The sequence below is a fragment of the Heptranchias perlo genome, chromosome 1, assembly GCF_035084215.1.
Source record: "Heptranchias perlo isolate sHepPer1 chromosome 1, sHepPer1.hap1, whole genome shotgun sequence".
In the NCBI taxonomy this organism is placed as follows: Eukaryota; Metazoa; Chordata; class Chondrichthyes; order Hexanchiformes; family Hexanchidae; genus Heptranchias; species Heptranchias perlo.
The window spans coordinates 146,573,647-146,590,806 of NC_090325.1; the positions used below are offsets into that span (position 1 = coordinate 146,573,647).

The window sequence follows — 17,160 nt, forward strand, 5'->3', positions numbered from 1 at the left end:
CTCATTTAGTACCTCAGCCACGCCTTCTGCCTCCACAAGACGATCTCCTTTTTGGTCCCTAATTGGCCCCACCCTTCCTTTGACTATTTATTTATATGTTTATAAAAGACTTTTGGGTTCCCTTTTATGTTACCCTAATCTATTCTCATTCACTCTCTTTGCCCCTCTTATTTCCTTTTTCAGTTCTCCTCTGTACTCTCTGTATTCAGCTTGGTTCTCTTAAAGATAGAATAACTCAGTAGGACTTCCACGCATTTCGGCCAGCAATGTTAATGTAGCAATACCTCCAATGAAGATCTTTATTTTATGAATGAGATTGTTTGCAAAGAGCTATAATAGCTGATATGTGTAATACGTGTTTTTCTAAAACTAAATAACAAAAGGTTGTAAACTTTTACAGTACATCTGTAATAACTTTTCAGATGTAAACCTTAGCTGCCAGTATTACTGTATTTTACTTGCGTTAATTTATTTCATATAAATATACAAAACGTCACTGTGTAGTGGTAAAATTTTAAAGAATTTTGTATATATTTTATTTTAATGCTGTGTATAGCATACAGGGTAGCTCGGCTCATTTGTCCTAACAATTTCTTAACAATACCTCTGATATTGAATTAAAGGAATTCTCTTCATAGAAATGCTATGACTTATTACATTGATTATATTTTTTTGTTTCAGTTGCACATAATTATACCCTTTTTATTGTGGTAATAACAAAGAAAATGCCAAACCCAAAGACTTTCTGATGGTTGTGTAGTTTAGTTATTGGGTGGAGGTTAGGTACAAATAGGGGTTTTCATCTGTTAGTCCTCCTTATGGATCGAACAAGTCCTGTAATATTACTTTATATTCAAAACCTTTAAGAACTCTATGCCTTTTGAAACTATGCAAATTATCTAACATCGTTATGCAAAATGTTGTTGAAACATTTCTACTTTTTGTTTTAACTTGTCACCAATTTTCTCCCCTTCCCTTCCTCTGATGTTGATTCCACCCTGCAATATTTTTCCACAGGCATCCAGTTGTCATCCAGTATTTTGGCCAACTGACCTGAATGCATATGTGAGCCTTGATGACAAGAGTCAGCAGGCTATTTGACTGCAGGAGACATGGTATTTCTAATGTTATTGAGTTTGAGAAACTTCCAAACCGTGAATGTGTGTGTGTGTGAGAGAGAGAGAACTTTCTGGCAATTGCTGCTCCCATTGTCTTTGTGGTGTGCATTTCTCCTCCTGCTCTCCCTCTTCTCTGAGGTTGCTACAACATATGTACTGATTAAAAACTTTTTTTTTTGTTCTGGGGAGTGACCCATTAGTTTGGCAGTTAAGATGTTCACATGATTGCGGTGGCAGAATCAAGTACTCTGCAATGGTTGCTGCAATCTTTCTGCACAATTGTGTGAGCTTTTGTAAGGCCTTCTGCTGGCTTCCTAAGTGGGGGATTCTCAGAAAACTGTTCAGTAATCTATTTTTATATGGTGCACGCCTGTAAGTATATTTTTTCCCCAATTCTCTATACAATTATTAAAGTACATGTACTTTTTAAATGGACTTTGCAATCTGTTCCACTTCATGTTTTGGACTCCGCTCAGCTGATCCTTCAGAAAAATGAAAGGGGAATAAAGGAAAAAACTGCCCCTAATTATATGGGTACGATGTGTTGCATTTGAGAGTAATGAATACTGTATCCACACACTGTGGGAACTTCTGGAAGAGTTTTTATCATGTAATGTGTTTCACAAGAGTGGTGATATAAAGAATATAGTGCACTCAGCATTTTTGTTTTTAAACTGTTTTTAGCCATGAATCTCAGACAGCAGCTGAGTTCACAATTGATCCATCAACACAGTAGGTTCATTGCAAGAACACTGAAAGCTAAATTTTTTGCGTTTTCAACTAAATGAAGTGTTGTAAAAATGTGAATGGGTGTTAAAGGATTTAGTAGTTTTTGAGTTTAATGCATGTGTTTGAAAGCTGTTTCTTCAGCAATGTGGGTGGCAGGTTATGCTAATGCGTAATGGGTTGCTGTTGGCTCGCTACAGAGTAAGTGCTCAACCACTTGGAAAATTTTACTATTGTCTCCATTGTATGAGCTCAATCCAATTTAGCATTCCCAAATGACCTTAGAAAACTATGTAATTATATACATCTAAACTCACATATTTGATGTCTCTAATGTGCTTTCTTGCATATAAACGGTATTAATCTTTTTTAACTAAAAATAAAATGTATATTTTACTTGGAAGCGCACTTCAATGTCAATGGAAATACATTAAGTTGATACTCCAATATACAAGTAAGTTTTACATTCAGTTTAATGTGCAGAAATCCTTTGCATTGATATTAATACTCAGTAAACTGGCTTAAAGATACAAAATGAACAATATGTAAATGTAATCAACTATAGCAAAATTTTGCCAGGAAAATCTTTTTATAGTCAACCAGTGCACGGGTGATTTATTATAGTTGAAAGTCTATTTAAGGCTTATACAGCCAAGTTAAATAATTACCTTTTAATTCAACATAATGCATTTATTTTTTTTGTTAGAGGCAGTTACGGCTGTTAGCCTAGCTACCCTCTCGGAGTACTTCAACACTAAAGTAAAATATACACAATGTACTTTTTTGTTCCTCTTTCCTAATGGAAAAATACAAATTTACTCAATGTTTTTGTTGGAAAAGACTAGAATATTGGGAAAGCAATCTTAACATTTTTAACTCCATTAATACTTCCAACCTATAGTTTGTGCAGGTGCATGAGTTATTTTCCTTCTTGTCTTTTTCTCTTCGCTTTCCTCCCCTCCCCACCCCACATGCAGCATTCATAAAAATTTTCTCTACTTACACTTTGCCCCAAGATCTTAACTTCCACAAAAGAAAATCTCGGATCAGCATTTGAGCATGGAGCTGCCTTGTGCTGCCAGCTTCATTTTAATTCAATCGTTCATAGCCTCAGCTCCTAAGTGTCAACATGGCTTAGTGGTAACACTCTTATCTCAGAAGGTTGTGGGTTCAAGCCCCATTCCGGGATGAGCACATAATCTAGGCTGATACTTCAGTGCAGTACTGAGGGAGTGCTGTATTGTCGAAGGTGCTATGGATGAGACGTTAATTGAGGCCCTCTCTGCCTGTTTAGATGGATGTAGAAAACCCAATTGGAGCACATACTGGAAAATCATAGGGGTACAGCCCATAATTGATGGAAATCATTGGCTGTGTGCACGTGATTGCCTAATACACATCCCATCCAATAAGGTTCCATGCCAGTAGCATGCAGTTGAAAAATGTTCTCTATTTTGTAGGAGTGCTACATTTATTTAAAGACAGATGTATGTTTCTGCTGCTGTTGATCTACATAATACAATTATATTTACATGTGATGTCCATACATAATAGGACAAAGCATTTTGGTTCCCATGTAGTTTCACTGACCGGGAGTGGAGAAGATCTGGTTTGAGACTAATGGCTTGAAGGATATGTTGTAATTTACTGAGATTCAGTATGTAGCATGTGAGCCTTGTTATTTTATATGCAACTTGATGCTAGATTTTTGTTCTTTAAATTATCAATATTTTATAGTTGTCCAGCATATTTTTAAACCAGTGCCTGATGACCTCCAGCCAAAACTTTACAAGAGTATTTGTGTTGGAAGCATTAAAAATTAATGAGCAGTTCTAAACTTATTTTTCCCTGTGCTTAATGTGTCCTTTTTAATTAAAAAAAAATTGCAGCTATTGTACTGGATTTTTATTGTATATGCTTGCAATAAGATGGAAACAATAGTTAATAGCCTGTCTTAATTTAACTACAGCAACTAGAACTGGTGGAACCCAGCGGCTGGATACACGTTCCGCTTACTGATGTCAACAAGAAGCCAATCCGTACGTTTATGATACAGATTGCTGTACTAGCCAATCATCAGAATGGAAGAGACACTCATATGAGGCAAATTAAAGTCTACACTCCAGTGGAGGAAAGTTCAATCGGCAAATTTCCGAGATGTACCACTATAGACTTCATGATGTATCGTTGCATTAGATGACTGAAAATTAAAGGCGAATGTTGTTTTGATGCACTCTGAAGGCTAATTCAACGGCTGCTGGTTTTGGTTTTTCTTTGTTGTAAAAAATCATTAATTTTAATACTGTGTGGAAGCAAGGTGTTCCATATTGAATGAAGGCAAAATAAAAATGATGCCTCGAGCTGTGCTCTTTGAGTGGTCATGATAATTGTTGCAGAGAAACCTGTGGCCCTGACTAGTCTTGCCTTTCCATCAGGCCGAGGATACGTGGTGATAAGAAATCTGAGTGGCAGGTCTGAGGGGGTTAACTATTAACTTGTGGACCCTGCCAAGGAGCTTAGCATTACAATAAACAAAGCCCCCTCATTTGTTTTCCAAATCAATAGTAGACCATTGCGAAGGCAAACTCATCCAGCTGTGTAGAGTGAACTTTTCCCACAGCCCCTCCTAAAAACATTAGCAGAAAGCTAATTGAATTAAAATACTGCAGTCCAAGCTGTTTTTGGAAAAAAATCCCACAAAACAAGCTATAATCGATGCAAAATTATGTCACTAAAATGGCTATAAATTTATCCATTGACAAAATCATGCACCTATCGCAAATATGCATTAGGATAAATGTGACACATGGTGGAATTTCAAGACGCAAGTTTATATTTGGGTGTCACAGCTATGTCCATACATTATCTAAGTTCCTGTTGAAATTTTCGGTGGAAAGTTGCTGTACTTAACAAGAATTTAAGCCAATCCAGTTATGGTCAATTCATTCAGATCCACCTGCTAATTTTTCCCCCTCTTCAAAACCCTGCTTAAGAGCAGTACATTTTCGTGCAGATTATATCGATGCCTGGTTATGACAATAGCAGCAGACATGATTTGCTTGCTGGTGCCAGGTGACACATGCACACTTGGGCTGAAGGCTTTACAGTAATGCACTTTATTAACATGTAAAGCCCAAAATTCCTGGGTATGGGAGGGGCGGGATCAGGGTGTGCAGACCAGAATTTGGAGCAGGATGCAATTCTGTGGGGTCTCCACCTCTTTTTGTAATACCACATTCCACCAGAAGTGGGGAAGGGTATTCTTGTGTCAGCAACCTCAAGAGGTGGGAATGGTGGAATTAAGTTATCCATCAGAATTCCCACCATTCTTATCTCCATTTTCCCCATTGCTAAGTATCCTACACGACGCAGTGTAGTAGCATGCCAGGATTGGATTCTGGTGGAAGTGGGGCCCACAAGTGATTCAAATTATGGTTTTCCAATAACAACTTTGAATTACAGAAATTAGAAACATTTTCAGGGTTTCTTCGGCCAACATAGCTCCTTAAAGTTGGCGCGGGGTGTTGCTCCGATATTTCTCCTCTCGACTGAGGCAGGCACCCCAGTCTCATTGAAAATAGTGTGGGTGCCTGCTTTCAATATGTAAATAGCCCTGATCCCTGGTCTGGAGTTGGGGTAGCTGTTATGACACAAAAGACAGGAATACTCATTTATCAACAACATTCAACCAACTTACCATATAGTGTGTTTGCAATAAGCTGCCATGTAAATTCCCAAGATGCAGATTTTCAATGCTTTCAATTTCTATTATTGCACAGCAGCAATATGTGGCATGCAAAAAAAAAACATGTAAACATAAATGAAAGTTCTGGGAAGGGGGCGGTGTGGTGTTGGTGTTTGTACTGCTGCATAGGAACATAAAAGATTCACAACACAAATGCTGAAGTAGACATGGAATTACATAGAATTTACAGCACAGAAACAGGCCATTCGGCCCAACAGGTCCATGCCAGCGTTTATGCTCCACATGAGCATCCTTCCACCCCTCTTAATCTAACCCTATCAGCATAACCTATTGATTTCTCCCTCGTGTTTAGCTTCCCCTTAAATGCATCTATGCTATTCACCTCAACAACTACTTGTGATAGCGAGTTCTACAATCCAACCACTCTGGGTAAAGAAGTTCCTCCTGATTTCCCTGGATTTATTGGTGACTATCTTATATTTATGAGCCCTAGTTTTGGACTCCCCCCACATGTGGAAACATTTTCTCTATGTCTACCCTATCAAACCCTTTCATAATCTTAAAGACCTCTATCAGGTCACCACTTAGCCTCTTTTATGGAGAAAACAGCTCCAGCCTGTTCAGACTTTCCTGATAGGTATAACCTCCCAGTTTTGGTATCATCCTTGTAAATCTTTTTTTGCACCTTCTCTAGTGCCTCTAGATCCTTGTTATAATATGGAGTCCAGAACTATGCACAGTACTCTTGAGTGTGGTCTAACTAAGGTTCTTTGTAAGTTTAACTTAACCTCTCTGCTTTTCAATTCTATCCCTCTAGAAATGGAACTCCAGTGCTTTGCTTTTTTTTAATGACATTAATTTGCGTCGCTACTTTTAGTGATTTGTGTATCTCTACCCCATTAAGATTCTTATTTTCCAAGGAGTATGTGGCCTCCTTATTCTTCCTACCAAAATGCACCATCTCATATCTATATTGAAATTCATTTGCAAATTACATGGCCATTCTGCAAGTTTATTAATGTCTTCTTGTATTTTGTCGCAATCTTCCTCAGTATTAATTATACCCACCAATTTGGCGTCAACCTCAAATTTTGAAATTGTACTTATGATTCCCAAGTCCAAATCATTTATGTAAATAATAGTAGTCCCAGCACCAATCCTTGTGGAACATCATTTCCCACCTTTTGCCACTCATGAACTTAATCATGAGTTTACTATGCGATACCTTATTGAAGGCCTTTTGAAAATACAAATATATTACATCTACTACATTGCCCTTGTCTACTCTTTCTGTTACTTCTTCAAAGAATTCAATAAGGTTGGTCAAGCATGACTTTTCCTTTTGAAATCCATGCTGACTATTCTTTACTATATTTTCTGTTTCTAGATGTTTTTCTATTACATCTTTGAGTAATGATTTCATTATCTTTCCTAACACTGACATTAAGCTAACTGGTCAATAGTTCTCTGAACTTGTTCTATCTTCCTTTATCAACATAGGAATAGCATTAACTGTCCACCAGTCCTCTGCTATCTATTCCTTAGCTTCTTTTAATATACACGGATGCAATCCATCCAGAGCAGGGGTTTTATCCTCTCTATGTTTAGTTAGTATATCTTAATTAGATATGAGTGGAAGAACTGTGGTGGAAATGTCTTAATATATTTGCTTGAAAAGTTAGTAATACTGCGCTGTAGGGCATGTAGTTGAAGGAAATAGGTGGTTCATGATAGACCCATAAGTTGTTGAAGGGATCTGGTAGCAGTTACTAAACTACGCACACTCATCCTCACTAGACACTGTTCAGCACGTCATTAACCAACCCACAGAGCGAACGAGGATCTCTCCTGCCTTGCCCACCAGACATGATTTTTGTGTTACTTAACAACAACACCTTGCATTTATATAGCTCTTTTAACGTGGTAAAACGTGCCAAGGCGCTTCACAGGAGTGTTATCAAACAAAATTTGACACCAAGCCACATAAAGACATATTAGGACAGGTGGCCAAAAGCTTGCTCAAAGAAGTAAGTTTTAAGGAATGTCTTAAATGAGACAGAGGTGGAGAGGTTTAGAGAGGGAATCAAAGAGCTTAGGGCCTAGGCAGCTGAAAGCACGGCTACCAATGGTGGAGCAATGAAAATCAGAGATGCTCAAGAGGCTAGAACTGGAGTAGTGCAGAGATCTCGTAGGGTTATAAGGCTGGAGGAGGTTACGGAGATAGGGAGGGGCGGGGTCATGGAGGGATTTGAAAACAAGGATGAGAATTTTAAAATCGAGGTGTTCCCGGACCGGGAGCCAATGTAGGTCAGCGAGCACAAGGGTGATGGGTGAACGGTACTTGGTGTGAGTTAGGATACGGGCAGCAGAGTTCTGGAAGAGCTCAGGTTTACGGACGATGCATGGTGGGCAGCCGGCCAGGAGAGCATAGGAATAGTGAAGTCTGGAGGTAACAAAGGCATGGATGAGGGTTTCAGCAGTTGATGAGCTATGTCCGGAGCAGAGTCGGGCGATGTTATGGAGGTGGAAGTAGGTGATCTTGGTGATGGAGAGGATATGGGGTCAGAAGCTCATCTCAGGGTCAAAATAGGACCCCAAAGTTGCGAACGATCTGGTTCAGCCTCAGACAGTGGTCAGGGAGAGGGATGGAGTTGGTGGCTAGGGAACGGAGTTTGTGGTGGGGACCAAAGACAATGGCTTTGGTCTTTCCAATACTGGAGGTTGGACAAGCAGTGTGATAAATCAGAGGCAGTGGTGAGGTACAGCTGGGTGTTGTAGAGGCAGAGGACAGATATGTTTAGCAATTAAGTAATTCCTCGATATAACACATTAATATACTGTGCCTTGTTTCTGCCTCCTTCAGTGGCCTCTAACCCACCATGCCTGGCGGAGTGCTTCATAAAGTGACTTTCTACACCAATTTTACACAACGGGTGTATAATATCCTTTTGTGAACGAGTAAGACTTTAAGATGTAAACAATAGCTCATCATATCTGCAAAATATTGCTATGAATTACACAGTTAATTTTAATGGGATCTATTCCACAGCTGCCATCTGTGATCGGCTAAGAGGAGATCTGGTTCTACTGGATGGAATTAATCCAGCCAGTTTTTCTTCCATTTGAGTAAGTTTTATTTTCCAATAGGGTAGGTCTTGGATATCAGTATTTTTTAAAACTAAAAGATTTTTTTTACAGCTTATATAGGTATACTCTTAACAATTGCTCTATGTTTTAACAGTTAATAATGGACTGTTGCTACTCACATTGTATATACCAGTATGAGACCCATGCCCATCTAATTTCATGCTTGAATTGACATGACCAATAATGTTCTCATCTGACATCAATTTATTCACTTTCCATGAGTCACTGGCTAATTTTCCACTCCCTAGCCTGGTGAGACTTTAAACTGAGTCTGCCTGTTCCTATGGTTCAGATAACTGTTAACTAGGCCAGGTAAAGAAGAGCAGGAAATAGTCATAGTGTCTTGGCCAACAGTCCTCCCTCAACTGACAGAACCAAAAATGGATTAATTGGTCATTCATCTCACTGTTAGTGGGACCTTGCTGGACGCAGAATGGTTGCCACATATGCTACATAACAATAGTTACTTGCACTTTAAAATAATTAATTGCATGTGAAGCTCTTTGAGATTTGAAACATGATAAAACACTATTTGAACGCAAGTCTTTCCTTTTCACTGAACTAGCTTTGGATAAAGCCTGCACCTATTGTTGTTAGTTCAGTACATTCACAATGCTTCCACTGAAACTCTTCCATTGTGATATAATCAGTGCTCATTATTTATGTACGAGTACCTACAGAAAAATTGGGGGCGGGGGAAGGATTTTAAGATAATCCTTGTAAGAAAGAATGCCTTTGCATGTAATGGTATCATCCATGTCCTCAGGATGTTCCATGGCACATCACAATCAATGAATTACTTTTGAAGTTTAGTAGATAAATGGGAAGCTAATTTGGTCATAGCAAGATCCCACAAACAACAATGAAATGAAAGACAAATTAATCTGTTTTGATGGTGTCGGTTGAGAGATGAATCTTGGCCAGGAAAACCAGAGAACTCTACACTTCTTCAAAAAAAGTGTCATACAATCTTTTATATCCACCTGGGCAGGCAGCTGAGGCCTTTATTTAACATCTCATCTGAAAGACGGCACCTCTAACAATGCAGCACGCCCCACTGACTCACAAACATTGTGGAAACGAAAATCGGGCGGGGTGTGAAACGAGCTGCCGATTCACAATTGCTCGTTTTGCACTACTGCCCAAGACCAATTTCACTCCCCGATTTGATTTTTAAAAGGGTGCTGATAATGAAATTTCATCTGTTGGGAGTCCTCGCTAATTTTTCTGATGTGTATTTCTGTGGTTGAATTCTCCTTCCTGAATTATGGAAGAACCCCACCAATAATTTAATATTAAAGAGCCTCAGCCTGCACTGAATTCTTCTTCCAATTCTTTAAAATGCAACAAATTGAGCACAATTTATTACTATTCTCCTTTTCTTCTGCGGGGTGAGTTAGCTGATCTCAACATTGGGCAGCAGTAGGGGTGCTACAGTTGACCCCAGGACCAGTGAGCTAAAGAGAGAGGGCAAAATCGGCAAGGGACCCAGAGGGTGACTAGTAGAGTGGTTAGAATGTGGAACTTGCTACTACATGGAGTAATTAAAGTGAATAGCATAGATGCGTTTAAGGGGAAGCTAGATAAGTACATGAGGGAGAAAGGATTAGAAGGATATGGTGATAAGGTTAGATGAAGTAGAGTGGGAGGAGGCCTGTATGGAGCATATACACCAGCATAGACCAGTTGGGCCAAATGGCTTGTTTCTGTGCTGTAGATTCTATGTAATTCTATGTAACTTACCGAAACCCAAATCATAAGGAGAGACCCAGTCCCTCTGCACACCACTTCAAACTGATGTACCATCTGAATGCAGGCAATTTCTAGTTGAATTATGTTAGATAAAATGTATTCACTCTTTATTTCTCATTCTAGCATGAACCTCTAGATCTAAAAAAACCAATGGAGCCTTCGGGGAAAATGTTTTTTATTCGTTCATGGGATGTGGGCGTCGCTGGCAAGGCCAGCGTTTATTGCCCATCCCTAATTGCCCATGAGAAGGTGGGTGATGAGCCGCCTTCTTGAACCGCTGCAGTCTGTGCGGTGAAGGTTCTCCCAAAGCGCTGTTAGGTAGGGAGTTCCAGGATTTTGACACAGCGATGATGAAGGAATGGCGATATATTTCCAAGTCGGGATGGTGTGTGACTTGGAGGGGAACGTGCAGGTGGTGGTGTTCCCATGCACCTGCTGCCCTTGCCCTTCTAGGTGGTAGATGTCGCGGATTTGGGAGGTGCTGTTGAAGAAGCCTTGGCAAGTTGCTACAGTGCATCCTGTAGATGGTACACACTGCTGCCAAGGTGAGCCGGTGGTGAAGGGAGTGAATGTTTAAGGTGGTGGATGTGGTACCAATCAAACGGGCTGCTTTGTCCTGGATGGTGTCGAGCTTCTTGAGTGTTGTTGGAACTGCACTCATCCTGGCAAGTGGAGAATATTCCATCACACTCCTGACTTGTGTCTTGTAGATGGTGGAAAGGCTTTGGGGAATCAGGAGGTGAGTCACGCCACAGAATACCCAGCCTCTGACCTGCTCTTGTAGCCACAGTATTTATGTGGCTGGTCCTGTTAAGTTTCTGGTCAATGGTGACCCCCAGGATGTTGATGGTGGGGGCTTCGGCGATGGTAATGCCGTTGAATGTCAAGGGGAGGTGGTTAGACTCTTGTTGGAGATGGTCATTGCCTGGCGCTTGTGTGGTGCCACTTATCAGTCCACACCTGGATGTTGTCCAGGTCTTGCTGTATGCGGGCACGGACTGCTTCATTATCTGAGTAGTTGCGAATGGAACGGAACACTGCAATCATCAGCAAACATCCCCACATTTGACCTTATGATGGAGGGAACGTCATTGATAAAGCAGCTGAAGATGGTTGGGCCTAGGACATTGCCCTGAGGAACTCCTGCAGCGACGTCCTGGGGCTGAGATGATTGGCCTCCAACAACCACTACCATCTTCCTTTGTGCTGGGTATGACTCCAGCCAATGAAGAGTTTTCCCCTTGATTCCCATTGACTTCAATTTTACTAGGGCTCCTTGGTGCCATACTCAGTCGAATGCTGCTTTGATGTCAAGGGCAGTTACTCTCACCTCACCTCTGGAATTCAGCTCTTTTGTCCATGTTTGGACCAAGGCTGCAATGAGGTCTGGAGCCGAGTGGTCCTGGTGGAACCCAAACTGAGCATCGATGAGCGGGTTATTGGTGAGTAAATGCCGTTTGATAGCACTGTCGATGACTAAAATGATTAAAAAATTATTTTAGTTCAGAAATCTCAGACATTTTTTGCAATCTTCTGCTTTGACAAATTTATTTTTCACTTTAAGAAAAACCCTTTTTTGGTAAGCCTTTAGCTAATTTGCAGGCCTTGATAGGATTAACATATGTAAATACAAATAAAATAGCAGGGAAAACAAACCACGATCAAAGTGGTCCATTCCAGTAGGAGATCAGCAAATAAAATATGAGGGTAGATTTTTGTCTTTACTGCCTGGACGTTCTGAATTGCCTGGTCAGAATGTAGGGAAGAAAACCTGGAAGGGAGGATTGCACGTCCCTAACAGAATACATCTAATTTTCCTTAAATTAATGGAAGGAAAATCAGGCCGGTTCTGTAAGGGACATGTGATCTTCTCTGCCAGATTTTCCCTTGTGCAATGGTGATGCTTAATGTACAAATAGTAAAGATGAAAATCTATCCCATAACTTCTAAAGTGCTCACCAATATGTACATAAAAATCAAAAGCATGTGACATTTGTTAATACCACACATGAAGTTTGAAGTAGTGATTTACAAATCTCCAGTGTTACTATCGGGACTGATTCCCAAGGCTGCTGCAAGTAGCCCAATTCCCTCCCACTGAGCCTATCGGATTTTTAGTCTTTTTCTTCCTCCTTGCTTGCTTCACTCTCAGCTTCTTTTCTTCTTTTCCTGGTCTATTACATTCTTTTTTTAATGCATCTTTTTTCTTTCTTTGTCATTCTTACCCCTCACTTCATTTTTCCTAGCTTGTGTACTTTATGGTCTGTCCTTCTCTCATTGCCCTTCTCTTTATCTTTCCTGGCTCTTTTGCATCCCCAATTTAGTCTCATATTATGGAGTTTGCCAATCTGAACATTGACATTCATCTCCTATTGATCTTGACTGCCAATAGTCCAAAGCATCAACCATTTCATTCTGTGTAGTCCAGAGCACTGTGAAAATCTTCAAAACAATGGCAAAAAGCAACATATGTTATAACGGAAATTCAGCTTTTCTCTCCTGTAGTCTTGCTATTCCACATATGTTTCCGGTTGAGCGAGTGGAGGCACTGCTCCTAGTTCTCTGCCAATGCTGCGTACTGAGTATTACATTTTGCCAGCTCATTTATCTCCCAATTTACAATTATGCTTGGCCATTTGAGGATTTCTTTTAGAACTGCTCATTGACAGGCCTTATTACTGACATTAGTAGAGAGGCTTCCAGCTGTAAGTGGAATCCTGTAATTGATGGCCATTGTGGGTGGGAGAGGAAGAAGCAGCTTAAAAGTCTGATTATCCCCTAACTGGTAGGAGTTTTCTTTAGTGACTGTTTCAGTTAGAGGACCAATTCCTCAGAGAAAAAAATGTTTGACAATCTTTTGATTTTGTTTGTCTGCAAATAGACATAAATCAAAACATAACACTTAAGGATAATGACATTATGATAAATGACACATAATTATTCTGGCTTTATCCCTTCATAAACAAAAATAAAATGACAAACTCTTTTCATGGAGACAGTCCCCCTTCAAAAATGCCAAAACAGTGCATTTGAATAATATTCATAGTCTAGTTTAAATTTCAAGCACAGACTTGCACTTTAAAGTTTACAAGTATGTAAATACATATTAGAATTGGCAAGGCAGAGAAGTAAATTAAGTGCGATACATTGCCATCACCAATGTTTATTGCTAAGGCTGCATACCAGCACTGCCAACATTTATTTATATTCTTCTATTTAGACAATAAATATTCAATATTTAGAGTGCCGAGTCATAGAGCTAGAAATTTAAACTAGCTCCATGACAGGTCATTAAAATATATGGTCTTTAATGGAGTACCAACAAATGAGTTATAACTATTAGCTCTTGCTAATGCAACATTGAAATGGCAGTTGAATGCCTATGAAGAGAGGTGAAAGCCACTTCACATAACGTGCAGCAGATATTAAACCACTGACTGTTTATGATAGTTCAAACCAAATTGAATTTTATATAGCAGCAAAATAAAATTAATTTACTTCTGGTACATTTTACATTATACCCGTGGCATAAAGAGAATAGCAGCTGATTGAACCTTTGATTCCAAAATTTATTCCACGGACGACGACGACGACAACAACAACAACCTGCATTTATATAGTGCCCTTAACATTGTAAAACATCCCAAGGTGCTTCACAGGAGCATTATCAGACAAAATTTGACACCAGACCACCTAAAGAGATATTAGGACAGGTGAACCAAAGCTTGGTCAAAGAGGTAGGTTTTAAGCACAATTTAGTCCTCCATTAACCTTGGAATAAATTCCATACTTATTACCTTGTCATTGCATATCATTACCATTTTGCAGAAAGCATGATTTTTACTTGCATTTTGCTTTGCAAGTTAACATAGAAAGCAATAACAATACAAATTGGCATCCTACATATCCCCATCTCCCTATATCCCCATCTACATATCCATTATTGCCTTTAAACATGTGGAATAATGCCATCTTGGTACAAGCTTGGCACGAGCATGAATGATTGCAGTTCATACAAAGGAGTGAATTTTCTGAAACATTTCAGGTTTAAAGGGGTACTATCTTCATGAAAAAATATTATAAGGATCCAGGTCATCAGATAGCCAGATGCAGAGATGTACCATCTACTGCTAGTACACTTGCAACTACCATGGAGCATAGGGCTGGCACAGATAGTGATAGTAATGGTCAGCAGTGGTCTGCAACGTGCCTCCACTTCCATGCTGGCATACTGCAATGGTGACCTATGGGAATAGTGCCATGAAGTGACCTCCTCACAACCACTTGATGCAGCACCACCACTACTTCAGCAGACATCAAACATGGTGTCGGGTGCTGGACTGCTTCGTCACTTTCTGCCTCTCATGTCTGTGTCTTGGGCTTTCTTTCCCTTCATTTTTACCTCTCACTTCTTAGTGCCCTCTCCCTTAAACCTTAGCAAAAGCTGTTAAACGGTTGAGATATCTTTTGAGCATTTTAAAAGATTTCAGAATTCTTGTCATGCTATTATGACACCCCCCTTTAATTGTCTCATTCTGTTAAATTTTACTTACACACAATTTCCTGGTCCCACCATTAGTGTTCAAATCTTCATCTGGACCTATGTATAATTGTGGAGCTGACCTCAAAAGGCAAACTTCATTTGCAAAACCCATTTCTATATATTAATGGACTTGGATGTACTGGGCATAATTTAAAAGTTTGCAGATGACATGAAACTCAGAAATGTAGTAAACAATGTGGAGGATAGTAACAGACTTCAGGAGGACATAGAGGACACTGGTGAAATGGGCAGACACATGGCAGATAAAATTTAACGCAGAGAAGTGCGAAGTGATACATTTTGGCCGGAAGAACATGGAGAGGCAATATAAATTAAATGGTACCATTCTAAAGGGGGTGCAGGAACCAAGAGACCTGGGGGTAAATGTGCACAAATCTTTGAAGGTGACAGGACAGATTGGGAAAGCGGTTAAAAAAGCACACAAGACCCTGGGGTTTATAAATAGAGGCATAGATACAAAAGCAAAGAAGTTATGTTGACCCTTTATAAAACACTGGTTCGGCCAATGTTGGAGTATTGTATCCAATTCTGGGCACCGTACTTTAGGAAGTATGTGAAGGGCTTAGAGAGGGTGCAGAAAAGATTTACTAGAATGGTTCCTGGGATGAGGGACTTCAGTTAGGTGGATAGACTGGAGAAGCTGAGGTTGATCTCTTTAGGGCAGAAAAGGTTGAGAGGAGATTTGATAGAAGTGTTCAAAATCATGAAGGGTTTAGATAAAGTAAATAAAAAGAAATTGTTCCCATTGGCGGAAGGGTCGAGAACCAGAGGAAACAGATTTAAGGTGTTTGGCAAAAGAACTAAAGGCGACATGAGGAAAAACTTTTTTACGCAGCGAGTGGTTATGATCTGGAATGCGCTGCCTGAAAGGGTGGTGGAAGCAGAGTCAACTGTGGCTTTCAAAAAGGAATTGGATAAATACTTGAAGGGAAAAAATTTGCAGGGCTACAGGGATAGAACGGGGGAATGGGACTAACTGGATTGCTCTTACAATGCTCCAGTATTGGCTCGATGGGCCGAAAAGCCTCCTTCTGTGCTGTAACCATTCTATGATTCTATGATTCTAACCATTAGCATGTAAGCTGAACCCTTATGGAAAATATAAGCTCAGATAGTTTCCTAAAGGGAGGAAGGGGAAAACTGGAAGGCCAGTTACCTCATACCTTGTGCATCTCATAGTGGTTATCTCTAGGATGACATTAGTAAAAACTAGAAACAAGTCTCCAGCCTGTCCTCTCACCTGAAAGAAAACTGAGAAGGGAAAATATTAATTAAAAAAATTAAATTACTGGAAGAGAAGAAAAAGACAAAATTAATTTAAGGAGACGCTGCCTTCCTGAAAGAATGCTTAACGAACTATTATCCTTTGTTAAGAAATATCTTAATACATTGACATAAATTAAATTGAAATGCATTCTGGCACTCTTAGGGCGAGGAGCAGCATCATGGAAGGTAATAATGGTTTCTGGGAAAATGGTGGAGACTTTTAATAGGAGCAGAACGAAATGGAAGGAGGTAGCAACAGTAAGATGCTGTACTAAAGGAGAGGCAAACTATTGGCCGATCTGGTATGACTAAGATCAGATTTTTTTATGCACTTGATATCATCATATTATCATAGTAGGTACAGCATAGGAGGAGGTCATTCGGCCCATCGTGCCTGTGCCGGCTCTTTGAAAGAGCTATCTAATTAGTCCCATTCCCCTACTCTTTCCCCATACCCCTGTAAAATTTTTCCCTTCAAGTATTTATCCAATTCTCTTTTGAAAGTTACTGTTGAATATGCTTCCACCACCCTTTCTGGCAGTGCATTCCAGATCATAACAACTTGCTGTGTAAAAAAATGTTTCCTCATGTCGCCTCTGGCTCTTTTGCCGATCACCTTAAATCCTTGGGTTACTGATCCTTCTGCAACTGGAAACAATTTCTACTTATTTATTCTGTCAAAACCATTCATGATTTTGAACACCTCTATCAAATCTCCCCTTAACCTTCTCTGTTCCAAGGAGAACAACCCCAGCTTCTCCAGTCTCTCCACATAACTGAAGTCCCTCATCCCTGGCACCATTCTAGTAAATCTCTTCTGCACTCTCTCCAAGGCCTTGACATCCTTCCTAAAGTGTGATGCCCAGAATTGGCCACAATAC

General features: G+C 39.9%; 1 protein-coding gene across 4 annotated transcripts in view; it reads left to right on the plus strand.

Moving 5' to 3' along the window:
- anapc10 (anaphase promoting complex subunit 10) overlaps window positions 1-4,204 on the plus strand; it is a 63,230-nt gene extending 59,026 nt beyond the window's left edge. For 3 of the 4 annotated variants that reach the window (XM_067992394.1, XM_067992406.1, XM_067992400.1), the window contains exon 5: window positions 3,814-4,204. In XM_067992394.1, coding sequence (XP_067848495.1) covers window positions 3,814-4,044 — 231 coding nt within the window. In that variant the 3' untranslated portion in view covers window positions 4,045-4,204. Of the gene's footprint in view, window positions 1-1,017; window positions 1,116-3,813 lie in introns of all 4 variants that reach the window. The other variant, XM_067992412.1, reaches the window with a different exon arrangement.
- The last annotated feature ends 12,956 nt before the right edge of the window (window positions 4,205-17,160 follow it).